This window comes from Geotrypetes seraphini, chromosome 2 (assembly GCF_902459505.1).
Source record: "Geotrypetes seraphini chromosome 2, aGeoSer1.1, whole genome shotgun sequence".
Classification (NCBI taxonomy): domain Eukaryota; kingdom Metazoa; phylum Chordata; class Amphibia; order Gymnophiona; family Dermophiidae; genus Geotrypetes; species Geotrypetes seraphini.
In genome coordinates this window covers 332,639,500-332,656,868 of record NC_047085.1, presented here as the reverse complement: position 1 = coordinate 332,656,868, position 17,369 = coordinate 332,639,500, and the positions used below count along the sequence as shown (strand labels likewise).

The following is a 17,369-nucleotide window of genomic DNA, read 5'->3' as shown; positions in this document are numbered from 1 at the left end:
GAGGGGAGACCCGGAAAATACAGATCAATGAGTCTGACATCAGTATCGAGAAAGATGGTAGAGGCGCTGAAAAAGGATCGCATCATTGATCACCTTGACGGACAAGGTCTGAGGAGGACCAGCCAACCACGGTTTCAGAAAAGGAAGATCTTGTTTGACAAACATGCTGCACTTCTTCAAAGGAGTAAACAAGCAGATAGACATGGGCGACCCAGTCGACATTGTACATCTGGATTTTCAGAAGGCGTTTGACAAGGTTCCACATGAACTACTTCGGAAAATTGCGAGCTATGGAATAGACGGTGAAATACTCACATGCATTAAAAACTGGCTGGAGCATAGGAAACAAAGTGGGGGTAAATGGACAATACTCAGACTGGAAGAGCGTCACCAGTGGGGTGCTGCAGGGCTCGGTGCTTGGACCCATGCTCTTCAACATCTTTATAAACGATCTGGACACAGGCACGACGAGTCAGATGATTAAATTTGTGGACGATACGAAGTTATTGAGAGTAGTGAAGACGCAGGAGGATTGCGAAGATCTGCAACGTGACATAATCATGCTCGAGGAATGGCCATCAACATGGCAGATGAGGTTCAACGTGGATAAGTGTAAAGTGATGCATAATAATTGGTAACAAAAATCTCATGCACGAATACAGGATGTCCAGGGCGATACTTGGAGAGACCCCCCAGGAAAGAGACTTGGGAGTACTGGTCGACAAGTAGATGAAGCCGTTCGCACAATGCACAGCGGCAGCGAAAAGGGCGAACAGAATGCTAGGAATAATAAAGAAGGGGATCACGAACAGATCAGAGAAGGTTATCATGCCGCTGTACCGGGCCATGGTGCGCCCTCTCCTGGAGTACTGCGCCAAGCACTAGTCACCGTACATGAAGAAGTGCACGGTACTACTTTAAAGGGTTCAGAAAACAGTGACTAAAATGGTTAAGGGGCTGGAGGAGTTGCCATACAGCAATAGATTAGAGAAACTGGGCCTCTTCTCTCTCGAGCAGAGGAGATTGAGAGGGGACATGATCAAAATATTCAAGGTATTGAAGGGAATAGACTTAGTAGACAAGGACAGGTTATTCACCCTCTCCAAGAGGGTGGTTTGCAAGCCTGCGTCCACTGAGATGCCAGGGTCTACTGAGGAATTCAGGCAAAAGGAGTTACGTTAATGGTCGAGGCCATGTACCAAGTAATACCATCATGTGCCTCGCTCTAAATGAGTCCAGCCTCACCTGGAAGCGATCAGAGACAAGAAGTCTTCGTTTAAGGAATGGAAAAGGGCAAAAACAGATGAAAACTGGAAAAAGCTGGCTGGCGGATAGGAAATAGAGTGGGGGTAAATGGACAATACTCAGACTGGAAAAGCGTCACGAGTGGAATGCTGCAGGGTTTGGTGCTTGGACCCGTGCTCTTCAACATATTTATAAACGATCTGGAAATTGGTACGATGAGTGAGGTGATTAAATTTGCATGCGATACGAAGTTAAGAGTAGTAAAGACGCAGGAGGATTGCGAAGACCTGCAATGTGACAAACATGCTCGAGAAATGGGCCACCACATGGCAAATGAGGTTCAACATGGATAAATGCAAGGTGATACATGTTGGTAACAAAAATCTTATACACGAATACAGGATGTCCGGTGCAGTACTTGGAGAGACCCCCCAGGAAAAAGACTTGGGAGTACTGGTCGACAAGTAGATGAAGCCGTCCGCACAATGCGCAGCGGCAGCGAAAAGGGCAAACAGAACGCTAGGAATGATAAAGAAGGGGATCATGAACAGATCGGAGAAGATTATCATGCTGCTGTACCGGGCCATGGTGTGCCCTCACCTGGAGTACTGCGTCCAGCACTGGTCGCCGTACATGAAGAAGGACATGGTACTACTCGAAAGGGTCCAGAAAACAGTGACTAAAATGGTTAAGGGACTGGAGGAGTTGTCGTACAGTGAGATATTAGAGAAACTGGGCCTCTTCGCCCTTGAAAAGAGGAGACTGAGAGGGGACATGATTCAAGATAATAAAGGGAATAGACTTAGTAGATAAAGACAGGTTGCTCACCCTCTCCAAGGTAGGGAGATTGAGAGGGCACTCTCTAAAGTTAAATGGGGATAGATTCCGTACAAACATAAGGAAGTTCTTCTTCACCTAGAGAATGGTGGAAAACTGGAACGCTCTTCTGGAAGCTGTTATAGGGGAAAACACCCTCCAAGGATTCAAGACAAAGTTAGGCAAGTTCCTGCTGAACCGGAATGTACCTAGGTAAGGCTAGACTCAGTTAGGGCACTGGTCTTTGACCTAGGGGCCGCTGCAGGAGCAGACTGCTGGGCATGATGGACCACTCGTCTGACCCAGCAGCAGCAATTCTTATGTTCTTATGAAGTAGTGAGTACTACAATAAGCATAGTAAAGGAAATATGAAAGGTAAATTCAAAAGGAGGGTAAAAATTTTAAAGTATTAATAAAAATTAAAAAGAAAATTAAGAGGTTTTTTAAAAACATTTTTTATCAGAACCTAAGACAGAGGACATATGAGTTTCTGTAGAGAACGGGGTCAAAAGAGAATCTGACGATTAGGTCTCAAAGGCATCCTTGTACAACCAACATTTTAACAGTCCTTTAAATTTACTTAGTGATTTTTCTTCCATAATAAATAATAACCTTATTTTTGTATACCGCAATACCACAAAACAGTTCAGAGCGGTTTACAGGGGAAGAGACTGTACATATACAGCGAAGTTACAGAATATCAGAAAACAGTTTCAGAGTAGTTTACAGGAGATGAGAACTGTACATTAGAGAATGACACGGGGAGCGATCCCCGCAGGTAGCTGCGGCATGGCTGCGGTTTGGCTGCGGGTTATGGAGACTCCAAAGCCAAATCGCCGCAGACACGGGGACAAAAGTTTTCACCGCCCGCAAAAACGGTGAAAAGATTTGTCCCCGCAGGCCAATGTACCCCCTTCTAGGAACCGCTATTTACCTGTGTTTCACCGTGTTCGTGACCGGGTGTTTGATGTCTCTGCCATGTTGTCTGTCTCCTCCAACTCTCGATCCAACTTGCACGTTGCCGCATTGACTCCGCCCCCCAATATACTGGCTCCTCATTTGTCAGATCAACCCTTCCTGCCAATAGAACCGCCCCCCCCCCCCCCGATGATCGCCGGCAGGAAGGTGCTCAGCCCTTCATGCCGACAGAACCAGCCCTCCCCAACGATCGCGGCAGGAGGGTACCCATCCCCTCCTGCCTACCCCAACAGCCCCCCCCGACGATCGCAGCAGGAGGATATCCAACCCCTCCTGCCAGCTCCCCAACAGCCCCCCTATGATCACTGGTAGGAGGGTGCCCAACCCCTCCTGCCGGCCTCCCCAACGGCCCCCTATATCGCCAATAGGAGGGTGCCCAACCCCTCCTGCCGGACCCTCCCCCAACAAACCCCGCCATCCCGAAACACCACCCTTAGTCTTACTTTCCAAGTTGGACCGGACAGCTCCTCGCTCGTCTGGCCAGCAGGCCTGCCTCCGTCCAAATGAGGCGTGCCCGCCCCTCCCCTCCCCTGCCTAACCCACAGGATCCTAGGGCCTGATTGGCCCAAGCACCTAAGGCCCCTCCTATAGCGGGAGTGGCTTTAGGTGCCTAGACCAATCAGGCCCTAGGATCCTGTGGGTTGGGCAGGGTAGGGGCGGGCCCGCCTCATTTGGACGGAGGCAAGCCTGCTGGCCATACGTGTGAGGAGCCGTCCGGTCCAACTTGGAAAGTAAGACTAAGGGGGTTCCGGGGTGGGAGGGTTCGTTGGGGGGGGTCCAGCAGGAGGGGTTGGGTACCCTCCTGCCGGCGATCTTAGGGGAGGCCATTGGGAGGACCGGCAGGAGGGGTTGGGTACCCTTCTGCTGCGATTGTCGGGAGGGCCGTTGGGGGGGGTCTACAGGAGGGGTTGGGTGCCCTCCTGCCGTGATCGCTGGGGGGAGGGGAGACTTGCAGCCGTAGCCGCGGTCACTATGCTAATCACGGCAGGGAGATCTTTGCCGCGATTAGGTACAGCGGCCGCGTCTACTTACCATGTAGGCTAACATTGTAAGCATTAAAAGTACATGTCGTGTTTGTTTTTGTATAGTTATTAACTAATATTTAACTAAGTTTTAAAGTTTTAAAGAATGTTTCCTTTATACGTAAATAAAGAAAAGTATTTAAAATCGTACCCGTTTGAGGCTAACATTGTAAGCATTAAAAGTACATGTCGTGTTTGTTTTTGTATAGTTATTAACTAATATTTAACTAAGTTTTAAAGTTTTAAAGAATGTTTCCTTTATACGTAAATAAAGAAAAGTATTTAAAATCGTACCCATTTGAGGCTTTTATGTATGCAGCGGTGGCGGTGACGGGGCGGTGAATGGGGTTGCAGTGGCAGTGACGGGGCGGTGAATGGGGTGGCAGTGGCGGTGACGGGGCGGTGAAGGGAATGGCGGTGACGGGGCGGTGCAGAGGATGGTGAGACGGGGACGGGGCGGTGATGGGGACCAATTTTTTCACCGTGTCATTCTCTACTGTACATATGCAATGAAGGTACAGAGAATTAGTTATCAAGTGTATGGTATAAACCAGTGGCAATTACAAAATGATCCAATACTGTAGCAAGGGGGGGGTGCAGAAAGGGGAAAGGAAAAATAACCAGGGGAGAGGGGGAGGAAGGGTAGGGAGGGAGGCGAGGTTGAGATTAGTAGTTTGGTTAGGAGGTAAATGATGGTAAGGAGTTCCATATTCTGGGCACTATAACCGCAAAGATCGTATCTTGTCTTGTAGTTATTATACTAAGCGAGGGAATTACTAGGTTTTTGTCCTCTGATCTCAAACTTCTAATAGGAATATATAGAATAATGTACCTTTCTAGGAATGATGGGGCTTTAGTTGTTAATATTTTGAATGTTAATAATGCTATTTTATAGGAGATTCTGGGAACAATTGGAAGCCAATGAGCTTCTTTGAGAAGAGGAGTCACATGATCAAATTTTTTCCTATTTGTTATAATTTTAATTGTGGTGTTTTGAATTATTTGTAGTTGACGGATTTCTTTAAGAGCTACTTCTTTATAGAGCGAGTTGCAATAATCTAACTTTGAAATGATCAGTAAATGTACAAAGACATTCAGTGATAAAGTCCAAGAAAGGAGCAATTGATCTGATTATTCGTAACTTCTGAAAACAACCTCTCACTAATGCACTAATCTGATTGTGATATGTCCATTTTTTATCCAGAATAACCCCCAATACTCTAATCTTAGTGACTTCCTGCACTTGGATATTATTTATGTTGATTGGGGCGGTGAGTTTTAGTCCTTCTTTCCAAGGGAAGTTTATTATTTTTGTTTTATCTGTATTCATTACTAGTTTATTTTCATCAAGCCAGTCAGAAATTGTACTTAATTTCTTATTGACATTTTGAAATTCCTCTATGGAAAATAAGTCTAATGGAAGCAAGAATTGAAGATCATCCGCGTAGGCGAACACTGTAAACCCAATAGATTGACAAACAGTCAGCAGAGGGGCTAAAAAGATTTTAAAGAGTAGGGGGATAATAGTTGGCACATATCATGTCTAAGGTGGAATTATTAAAGATAACATTTGATCATCTTTCTGAAAAATAAGAATGAAACCACTGAAGCACAGTATCACTAATTCTAATGGATTTCAGTCTTTTTATAAGGAGATGGTGATCAATGGTGTCGAATGTGAAATAAAGGTCTATGGATATAAGGCGAACAAATCGGTGATGATCTAAAAAATAAAGGATAGCTGTAGTCAAACCTATTGAGTGTTCTGTTGAGTAGTATTTCCGGAATCCTGTTTGATTAGGATGCGATACTCCCGTTTTATCTATAAATTTGGATATCTGATTGAATACTACCTTTTCAGTCAATTTTGCTAGGAATGGAATTTTAGCTATTGGTCGAAAATTTTGATGTCATTATGATAAGCCTTTGGATTTTTGAGAATTGGGTAGATTGTTGCTGATTTCCAGGATTTTGGAAGAAATCCTGTTTCTAGGCTGCTGGTGATGATTTTATGTATAAATAGCCCTAACTTATTGAAAAGACGTTTTAATACAAATGGCGGAAATTTATTTTCACTCAGAGCTCTGGAACACATTGTCAGAGGATATGATAAGAGCGGATAGAGTAGCTGGTTTTAAGAAAGGTATGGACAAATTCCTGGAGGAAAAGTCCATAGTCTGTGTGACAGGGAGAGTCCTGTCACACTGGAAGATACCCTGCAGTACTCTAAAACTATCCCTAAACCTACTCCTAAAAGCAGGTAGGTTAGGGAAACTACCCTGCAGAATTTATCCCCAATGAAAGGCAACCCAAAAGTTACCCGATTATACTTGCCTGGTTCTAGTGTAGGGAATGCTAAAAGCAAATAACTACAAGTACCAGGCAGGTGATAGCAAAACCCATAAAGGGATTAGTTCCTGCAATCAGCTCTGCTGGGGGCAGGGTTAGTGAGCAGGGAAGCTGTGTGTAAGGTCAGCGAAGGGAGAAGACTCTCTAGCACTTAGCATATAAGACACAGATTAGCCAACCCGTGTCCGCACACCATCACTGGACACCTCCCGTGTGCTCAAAACAACTAATTATATAAATAACTTAAATAGTGATATAAATGCATTTATCAATCACACAGGTGCTTAAGAAAAGCAGGAGTCCTGCCAAAAGAACCCCCCAGCCAATTTCAAAAAGTAAACTCAGACTTAGCTTGATCATTAATCCATTGGTCTGTAATTAAGGCAGGAGGACATCATTAGTACACATCCTGGAGATCAGGATCAGGATCTCCATGTGTGAAAGCTAGGCCAATGGGAAACAACCAGCAATAGGAAATGCTGTGCTCCCGAAGATGTGTACAGTCTCAATAGGTGCGACGACCAAGGTCACAGGGGCAACATCAGGGTAAATCTTGATATCCATCTCTTCCCACTTAGTGGATCTGCCAGTGCGCCGAACTGCCCTTAGCACATGCTCCTTGTCGATATACCTATGAAAGCAGGCTACCACATCCTGGGGCTGATTTGCATCATGGGGCCCTGCAATCCGGTCAGCCTGATCTAGTAGAGGCTTGCCCACCTCCAATTTGGAACCGGCCGCCTCAAGGGCCTTGATGCAAATATGATCTATAACTTCCAAACAGCAGGAGTCAGAGACCATATCTAGCACACCCCGAAACCAGCGGTTGCATCGCCTCAACTGGTTCTCCAGGTCTTTCATTTTTAGAGTAGATGCACGGTCCTCTAGCACTGCAACCTGCTCCTTCAGCTGGGTTAGCTCAGTGCTGTGCACCTCCAGGACTATCTCTGCCTCACCCAATCTACTGTCAATGTCACCAACATCCCACTTCAAATCAGCAATAGCCCCATGGATGTTGGCTCGGACTGCGACAATCTTCTCTTTCAACTCCAGGAACCAGCTGCACAGCTCTTCCCGCAGACCTGGCAACGATGCCTCCGGTGGACGTTCTGCCATTGCAGGCCCGGCACACTCCCCCGCCATCTTTGCTTCGGGCTTTGACGGCCCGTTTGGGAGCGGCAAGGAGAAAGTTTTAATATCCGTCTGCTTTTTGCATGTAGTCATCGCCTCTTGCGCTGCAGACACCCCCAGAGGCAGGATCACTGTTTCATGCGCAAGTGCACGGAGGTTTGCCCAAAGAAAGCCTAAAAATCACTAAGCTTTGTTTATAGTGCATTGGCCCCTACATCCTATCAGGCTTGTTTTTGGAGAAAACCTTTGTTCTGAAGCCCAAATAAACACACAGAAGAAGCGGCATGCATAATTTGCATATTATATACAAAACATTAACCAAATATGAGAACATTCTCCACCAAAATACTATGAATCAAATGTAACTCTAAAAACTATGCAATGAATTGGCTTGACTGCATTATCTGGAATGACCAGAAATTTTCATCTATCTAGTAGATTTTTGTTACTTGATTTAGAATTTCTATAAAACATTCAAATGTGATTTTGAAAAAAAAAAAAAAGATTAGGTTCTTACCTTTGCTAATCTTTCTTGTAAATCCATACTTTATTCCAGGACAAATGGTTAATTCAAATACCCACCAGGACTTTGTAGGAAGACTCAAATTCCAGAGACTTAAGCTCTACCCCTCTCACCTCAGTATTGTCCCCTCAGGAATCGGTTAGACTGAAAGTAACCAGACAAAAAGAGATAGAGAGAGAGAAGGGTACAGGGACACTCCCTGACAAATAAGTCTAATCTGCTCATATCAAAAAATGGAAAATAGCAACAATTAAAAAGAACTGAACCAATTTAATACACATTAGAAACCAGAACGACAAGAAACAGTGCTATAAGAAGACACTAACAAGGGCCCCACACCAACAAAAATAACATACCGAGTGCTAAACCCATTCTGATAGTGCCCTTAGAAAAGCTGGTCAGAAAATAGAAATCCAGTTTGCCAGTACTTGTAAAGGCAAACAATCAACGAATCAGTAAAGCATAGGGTGGGTTCCTGGAATAAAGTATGGATTTATAAGAAAGAAGATTAGCAAAGGTAAGAACCTAATCCTTCATTGTTGTACAATCCTATTTTATTCTGTAACAAGTGTGATATAACAGAGCAGTCTCAAAGAATCAGGGTAGGACTGTTGAGCATGCTGCCAAAACAGAGGCACCAAAAGCAGCATCTTGCTTGGCCACCATATCAATCCTGGAAAACTTGGAGAACGCATACAAAGAAGACCAGGTAGCGGCCCTGCAAATCTCTTCTAAAGAGACCAATGACGACTCTGCCCAAGAGAACAAGACACCGCTAGGAGAATGAGCCTACCCCACAAAGGGGGGGGGGACTTTTTCCCAGCCACAGCATAAGCCGCGGAAATGGCTATAAGGATCTATTCTGGCAATGGTGACTTTGGAAACCGGCCCACCCTTGTGGAAAGGACCCGCCAGAACAAAAATAGGGATAGAGAGATGAAAATCATTCAGAACCACCAGGAACTACAACAGCAGCAGCAGCTTGCGCACACCTGGTCCTGCTCCCCTGAGCAGGAGGAAAGAAAAGCAGGAAGCCGAACTTCCTGAATCACATGGAAAGGGGAAACCATTTTTGGAAGAAAAGAAGGAATAGTGTGCAGCACCACACCGGAATATGAAATATGCGGAAAGGATCCTGGCAGAAAAGAGCCTGAAGCTCTGAAACCCGTAAGATCCATGAGAGATGTCTGCTCCAGAGACTCATAAGGCAGATGAGCCAGAGAGCGGAGACCAAATTGAGATTCCAAGCTGGATCAGAAAGTACAATGGAGGCCAAAGCCTCAGAGTGCCCCCGCAGAAAATGGATGACATCTAGATGAGCTGCCAAGGAGCCCTTCAGAGAAACAGGACCCATACATGAAAAACTGGCAATCTACACACCCAGAGAGAAGCCATTGTCAGGCCTTTCATCAGGCCATCTTGCAGAAACTCCAGGATACGAAGAATCAACAGAACAGATGGGTCCACCTGTCTCAGGATGCACCATGCCTGATAACATATCCAAGCCTTCGCATAGGCAGCTACTGTGGACTTCTCGCCCACCTGGACAAACGGAAGCAACAGACAAAGAACTAGAAGAAGAATTGAGGCGAGAATGCAATAGGGGGAGTGTGATGGTGATGGGGGATTTTAACCACCCCGGGATAGACTGGAGCATTGGAAGCTTAAGCTGTGCGAGGGAAACAGAATTCCTGGAGACAGTGAGAGACTGCTTCATGGAGCAGCTTGTCAAGGAATCAACGCGAGGAGATGCCACCCTCGACCTAATCCTCAAAGGGCTAGGGGGACCTGCAAAGGAAGTGGCAGTAGTAGGACCACTAGGAAACAGCGATCATAGCATGATCCGGTACAAATTAGAAGTGGGAACATCCAAGGTGAAGAGAAGCACGGCGATGACGCTAAATTTCAAGAAAGGGAACTACGAAGTTCTGAGAACAAGGGTGAGAAAGAAGCTCAAAAACTGCCCAAAACAGATGGAGACAGTAGAGAAAGCCTGGTCCCTATTCAGGGACACGGTGCTAGAAGCACAAAACCTATGCATCCCCAGGTTTAGGAAAGGGTGCAAAAAAAATCAATCAAAAGACCCGGTATGGATAACAAATGAAGTGAAGAAGGCGATAGGTGACAAGAAAAAATCGTTCCGAAAATGGAAAAAGGACCAAAACGAGGAAAACTGGAAGGAACACAAACAACACCAGAAAGACTGTCACCAAGTGGTTAGGAAGGCAAAAAGAGAGTACGAAGAAAGGCTGGCCGGGGAAGCAAGAAACTTCAAAACGTTCTTCAGATACGTCAAAGGGAAGCAACCGGCAAGGGATGATGGAGACAGAAAGGGAGTGGTAAAGGAGGAAAAAGAGGTAGCTGATAGGTTAAACGAGTCCTTCTCGTCGGTCTTCACAAGCGAGGACACATCCAATGTACCAGAACCCGAAGAGGTCATAAGTGGGGATCAAGAAGAAAAACTGGAGCATATTGAGATAAGCCATGAAGATGTCCTCCAACAGATAGATAGACTGAAAAGCGACAAATCACCGGGTCCGGACGGAATCCACCCAAGGGTCCTAAAAGAGCTAAGAAACGAAATAGCGGAAACACTACGACAAATTTGTAACCTGTCTTTGACAACTGGGGAGATCCCGGAGGACTGGAAAATAGCAAACGTCACACCTATCTTTAAAAAGGGATCGAGGGGTGACCCCAGGAACTACAGGCCGGTAAGCTTGACTTTTGTTCCGGGCAAGATGATGGAAGCACTGATAAAGGACAGCATCTGTAAGCACATAGAATCAAAGGGACAACTGAAAGCGAGCCAGCATGGCTTCTGCAAGGGAAGATCGTGCCTGACGAACTTACTGCACTTCTTTGAAGGAATAACCAGCCAGATGGACAAAGGCATAGACATCATTTACCTCGACTTCCAAAGGCCTTCGACAAAGTACCCCATGAGCGGCTACTTAGGAAGCTGTGGAACCACGGGGTAGAATGGGACGTATATAGATGGATTAAGCACTGGTTGGCAGGCAGAAAACAAAGGGTTGGGGTGAAGGGCCAATACTCGGACTGGCGGAGGGTCACGAGCGGTGTTCCACAGGGGTCGGTGCTCAGGCCGCTGCTGTTTAATGTATTTATAAACGATCTAGAATCAGGGACGAAGTGTGAAGTTATAAAGTTTGCGGATGACACCAAACTCTGCAGCAGGGTTAGAACCGCGGAGGAATGCGAAGACCTACAAAAGGACCTAAGCAAACTAGAAGAGTGGGCAAATAAATGGCAAATGCGAATTAATATAGAGAAATGCAAAGTCATGCATAATGGGAGAAAGAACCCAAGGTTCAGCTACAAAATGGGGGGTTCATGCTGGGGGACAGTAATCTTGAAAAGAATTTGGTGTGCTGGTGGACACAACAATGAAGCCAACAGCACAATGCGCAGCAGCCTCCAAGAAAGCAAATAGAATGTTGGGAATTATTAAGAAGGGCATTACAATCAGGAGAAAGGAAGTCATCATGCCGCTGTATCGTGCAATGGTGCCCCCGCACCTGGAGTACTGTGTCCAGTATTGGTCACCGTATCTCAAGAAGGACATGGCGATACTTGAAAGGGTCCAGAGAAGAGCAACGAAAATGATAAAAGGTATGGAAAAACTTTCATACGCAGACAGGTTAGAAAGGCTGGGGGTTCTTCTCCCTGGAAAAGCGGAGACTCAGAGGAGACATGATAGAGACTTTCAAGATCATGAAAGGCATCGAGAAGGTGGAAAGGGACAGATTCTTCAGACTATTGGGAACCACAAGTACAAGGGGCCACTCGGTGAAACTGAAGGGGGACTGGTTTAGAACAAATGCCAGGAAGTTCTTTTTCACGCAGAGGGTGGTGGACACCTGGAATGCGCTGCTTGAGGTTGTGATAGGACAGAGCACACTACGGGGTTTTAAAGAAGGATTGGATAAATTCCTGACAGATAAAGGAATTGAGGGATACAGATAAGGGTAGAGATAGGATATAGAAAGGGGATCAAGGCGGATTTTAAGGGATCACATACAGGTCATGGACCTGATGGGCCGCTGCGGGTGCGGACTGCTGGGCGCGATGGACCACCGGTCTGACCCAGCAGAGGTCACATGATTAATAGCCATGCTTTAAGACCCAAAGAGGTCTGGATCCTGCAGCTCAATTGGACCCTGCGTGAGAAGGCAAGGGTGACAAGGGAACCGGAGCCCCTGATCCCGCTGGAGCAGAACCAAGTCAGCATACCAAAGATGCCTCAGCCAAACGCATGTGACCAGAATCACAGGACCTCTGTGGTCCACTATCCATCGCAACAGACGCCCTATCATAGGAGACCTACCTGTAGCCAGGGTTGAACCAGAGCAACCAGGCCTTCGATGCCAGCTTTGCAACACTGACTGAAGAACCGATCAGCTTTCTTGTTGGCCACAGGCGCCATGAGTCAAACGTGGGACACCCCTACTGGGCCACTATGGAAATGAATGCCCCTTGAGATAGATTCTAAACTCTGGAGAGTGGTCCTCAATAACTGAAAAAAATCTACCTGAATGTCCACTCCGGCCACATGTGCTGCTGACAGTGCCAAGAGGTGCCTCTCTACCCACAGGAAGAGCAGCTGAGTCTCCATGCTTACGGAGGCACTCCTGGATGCTATCCACTAATCTGCGGACTGTGGGGCTGCCTTCTTGGGGCAGCTTGCCAGGAAATCCAGGAAATGCTTGGCCAGAGGACAAACTCTAGTTTGCAGCCGTCCCAAAGGACCTCCAAGACTCAACAGTCGGAGGTAAAGGTATACTACTCGGCCAGAAAGGCCAACAATCTCTCCTCTATGCATGGAAGGGGAGGCAGCGACCTGGCATCAGAATTACCTAAAGGACCATTTTGAACTGTTAATATCGAAATGGTTCCAATGTTTTTTTAATCTTATTTCACGTTCCCTTCTGTAAAGAGCTGTTGATATAAAACTTTTTTTGATAGATTACATTCATATCAGGCTGCGATCAGAGACAAGGAATTTAGTCAGTTAATAGCTAACACTACATCATATAAACATTTCAGGAAACTCTTAAAAATGTACTTATTTGATAAATTTCTGTAATACACAATGACATATTAATTTGCTTCTGTAAGTTCCCGAGATTATCTCAGAATCTTAAAGCAGTGAACCACATTGAACTATATTAGGTTATGCGGTATACAAATGACAATGTAATGTAATGTAATTGTTTCTTCACAGGCCCCGCTGGGTGGCTGGTGCAGAGGGCCGCCAAACCACTGTCTGGCAGAAGAAGAGGGCCACTGGCCAGCTGAAGGTTCCAAGTATAAATGAGAATGCCTAAAAGGACCAAAATTAGAGCACCCCAAAGCCCTGGAGGGGTGAGACATGATCACAGGTAAAGACTTAGGTCTATGATCCTGCACACTGGCCATAAGGTCAGCCAACCCATGGCCAAACAAAAGTTGGCCCTTGAAGGCCAACTGGCTCAAGGTCGCCTGTGAGGACAAATCACCAGACCACTGATGGATCCATAGCATCCTGCGAACTGAGATGGAAGAGGTGGAAAGCTTAGAGAATACCTTCAACATGACATACAGGGCATTAGCCACATAGTCCACACTTGAGACCAAGGAATCCAGGTCCCAGAGCACAATAGTGTCAAAATCATGGTGGAGCCTGGAATGGCATGCTCTGGCCATGAAGGAAGAGGCCGAGGCCGCCTTTATGCTGGCAGCTGCTGAGTCAAACAGGTGTTTAAGGATGAAATCCACACACCAGTTCTAGACATCCTTCAGGACTACCGTCACTGGGGAGAGAAGTGCATTTGATGACCTGTGCCACTGAGGATTCCACATGCGAAACACTGGATAATAGCATCCGCCATAGGATAAAGAAAAAGACATGGTGTGAGCAAATTTCAAGGGACCCTCAGGCGCCTCCCAAATGCCTAGGATCCAAACTATGTCAGGATGATCAGGAAATCAAGGCGGGTAGCAGCCTCTGGTCACTCATGCGGGAACACTCCACAGTGACAGGCTGCTCAGCCCGCAGCCTCAATTCCTGAAGAGATTCTGAGATCATAGGCTGGAAAAAATTGCACACAAAGGGATCCACCCCCAGGACCAGGGCTCCATTCAGATCCTGACCTTGGAGATCCACCAGGGCTGTAACATTTCCAGCAGCGATGGTGCCCCCCTGCATTAGCAGAGGCATTGTAAGGACATCTGGAGCAACCACGGGCATGACCGGTAAACTGACCAGGACCCCAGAAGGGAGGCAAGAGTCAAGACCTTGGTCCAAAGGAGGAGGGGTCCCTGTGGCCGGCAAAGAGGCCTGTGGAAAGGTTACAGGCAGAGATTTCTTATCCAAAGAAGCCTGATAAAAATCAGGGAAAAATCCATCCTCCAGGGTTGGAACAGGCTCCTGTAGACCTTTTTTGGAATGTTAGATGAACTGTGAGATTTTGCCCCTGAAGCACGCTTGCGTTTCGTTTGAGCACTGCCCGCGCACTCACCAGGTCCCCCAATGCCATTTTCATGGGTATCTGGGCAGGAATAGTGGGTAGACCCTCTTCAGAGGTCGGAGGCACAGGGTCCAGGCAAATTTCACCTCCCTCACAAGCTGCAGCACACATAGAACATGGCTGCGCACCCGACAGCCATCCACCACATATCCTGCCCTGAGGAGCCCAAGTGATTTACTTGCAAAAATGAAGCTTGCAAGTGTTAAAAATAACTTAAACAAAATTGGGAAAATCCAAGATGGCCACTGCAGATGCAGATTTTGACTAAAAATAGCCCAGGAAAATACAAAACCCCTTAAAAACAGCAATTTTAGGATTTTAGGGGGGGGGGGGGTAGGACATGCAAGGAAACCTCTCAAAATTGCTGATTCAGGCAATCAGCTTGTACTCACTGTGACATGTGTTGAATGGGAAAACACTGCAAAAAGAGCTGAAAGAGCTTACAGGAAAATCTTCTGCCTTAGGAAGTAGGCAAGCTAGATTCCAATTCTTCCGACTGCCTTATCGACCAGATATCCAAGGCTGGGTACTTCCGCCACCCTCTGACACGCTATGCAGACACCTGGTAGAGAACCCAGGCGCGCCTCCATAGAGCAGCCTTTGCTCGACTAGCGGCAAACCTGGGGTGAGCAAGCTCCCAAAGGAACAGTCCCTGAGCCCCTTCTAAACTAAACCTTAACTTTGTATACTAAGGAATTTATTTGGTCCTTAAAAGGAAAGAGAGGAATCAAAAAGGACTCCCAATATCTTAGCAGAGAACTTAGCAGGGGAGAGTGTGGCGCAGTGGTTAAAGCTAAAGCCTCAGCACCCTGAAGTTGTGGGTTCAAACCAACATTGCTCCTTGTGACCCTGGGCAAGTCACTTAATCCCCCCCATTGCCCCAGTTACGATAGATAGATTGTGAGCCCACCGGGACAGAGAGGGAACACTGCTTGAGTACCTGAATAAATGCATGTAAACCGTTCTGAGCTCCCCTGGGAGAACGGTATAGAAAATTGAACAAATAAATAAAAAAACTCAATTGGTAAGGAGGACCCAGATACCAGAGCTACAGTAGGAGGAAGACAGTCCAATCTTGGACATAACCACAAAAGCTTAGTTTTAGTTGTATTAAGCTTCATTCGGACAGATAAAGCCCAGGCTTGAAGTTTGGAAATGCAAAGATTTACTTTGGAAACTAGATTCGTAATATCCGGATCAATCTCAATCAATATAAAGATATCATCCACATAAGTGAATAACGTTTCCCAAGCTGACAGGCAGTGAACCCCCCTGGAAGCAGACTTTTCCAAAAGGCTGCGATCTCCTGCAGTCAGAGCTGTTCCTGCAGGGAACCTCTGCAGCACGAGGGCTATAGGAAGGAAAATTGATTCCTGAGGGGACAGTATTGAGGGCCTGTAAGAAGAAAAGCTGATTCCTGAGGGAACACTAGGAGGTGAGAGGGTTGGAGCTTAAGTCTCTGGCATTTGAGGCTTCCTACAAAATTCTGGCAGGTATACGGAATTAACCTAATTGTCACGGAATAAAGTGGATTCTAAAAGAACAGCTCATTATGTAAGCTTGAGTCAAACTATTCTTTCAAATATTGTATATACTGCAGTTTCAAATAACAAAGAAGAGTTTTTTAAACACAGTAGATGATATAATCCACATAAATTCAATATACTCTATTTCCCTCTTCAATATAAACAAAATTTCAAATAGCTATGACATATAACTTGCCAGTAATGCCAGGTTCTTCAGTGGGTTTCCTCTTTACAGGTTCTTCAGGTTCTTCAGGTTGTAAATTAACTTCTTTAACCTTTCAACATGTCAAATTTATGCTGTTACTAATGGTAAACATCAAGGGGGAAATTTTATAAGAGGTGCCTAAAGTTAGATGCCTAAATAAATAGGCCCCTAAAGTTAGGCATTTAACTTAATTAGTAAATTTGGCTTCAGTAATGCGCTCTAACAAGCTCAAAATTGGAAAAAAATAAAATTTAATTGGGAGATAGGTGCTGTACAATAGACGCCTATCTTTTTTAGAATCGCACCTAAGATAGGCACCTAACACCACAGTAGGCGTGTTTAGTGAAGAAAGACTTAGGTACCGCTAGGCACAATTCTCTAAAGGACTTAGGTGCCTATAATGTAGGCCTATAAAACCCTAGCCTACATTACATGCACCTAGTTAGGCACAATTCTGTAATAGGCTCCTAAGTGTGATTGACATGCAATAGGAGCCTATCTTTTTTAGGTGCCAAGTACAAAATCTGTCCCCAAGTAACTACATGCTACAGTACTGTTCATATTAAGGGGCTCTCTGTAGCTGAAAATTATTTCAACTAACATACAATCTTGAACTTTTGAAATAGTGGTTAACTATAAAGATATAACTCATGGTTGTTTTATGAAATTGCTTGTCACTTATTGGGTTGCATCTCTATAAACTTCAAAACTGTATACTAATTATCATGCCTAAACAGGGTATTGCTAAGGCAAAGAAACAGTACATGAAACTGAAGAATATAACCATACATTCTAGTCAGCATTTGTGATTGTATTCCACAAGAAACAATTTGATCACAAAATAGAAAAATTGGACAACTTATCTTTTAGCTGAACATTCAATTTATTTATTTATTTACTTGCTTACTTTTATTTCCCACTAACACACACATTTCTAAGTTATTCTGATTCATACATTGCCGTACAAGAGACTTCATACCCTTGTATATTTTTCACATTCTGTTTAAAAAAATGCAATTAAAAATTCATTAATGTAGGAATTTG

The 17,369-nt window shown here is 45.3% G+C and overlaps 1 protein-coding gene across 6 annotated transcripts in view; it reads right to left on the bottom strand.

Annotated features, from left to right (window-relative positions):
* NME8 (NME/NM23 family member 8) overlaps nucleotides 1–17,369 on the bottom strand; it is a 548,390-nt gene that overhangs the window by 328,790 nt on the left and 202,231 nt on the right. For 5 of the 6 annotated variants that reach the window (XM_033930225.1, XM_033930226.1, XM_033930228.1 and 2 more), the window contains one exon: nucleotides 16,317–16,395. The exons of the other annotated variant lie outside the window; for it this stretch is intronic. In XM_033930225.1, the coding sequence (XP_033786116.1) occupies nucleotides 16,317–16,395 (79 nt within the window). The remainder of the gene's footprint in view (nucleotides 1–16,316; nucleotides 16,396–17,369) is intronic. 6 annotated transcript variants of the gene reach the window in all.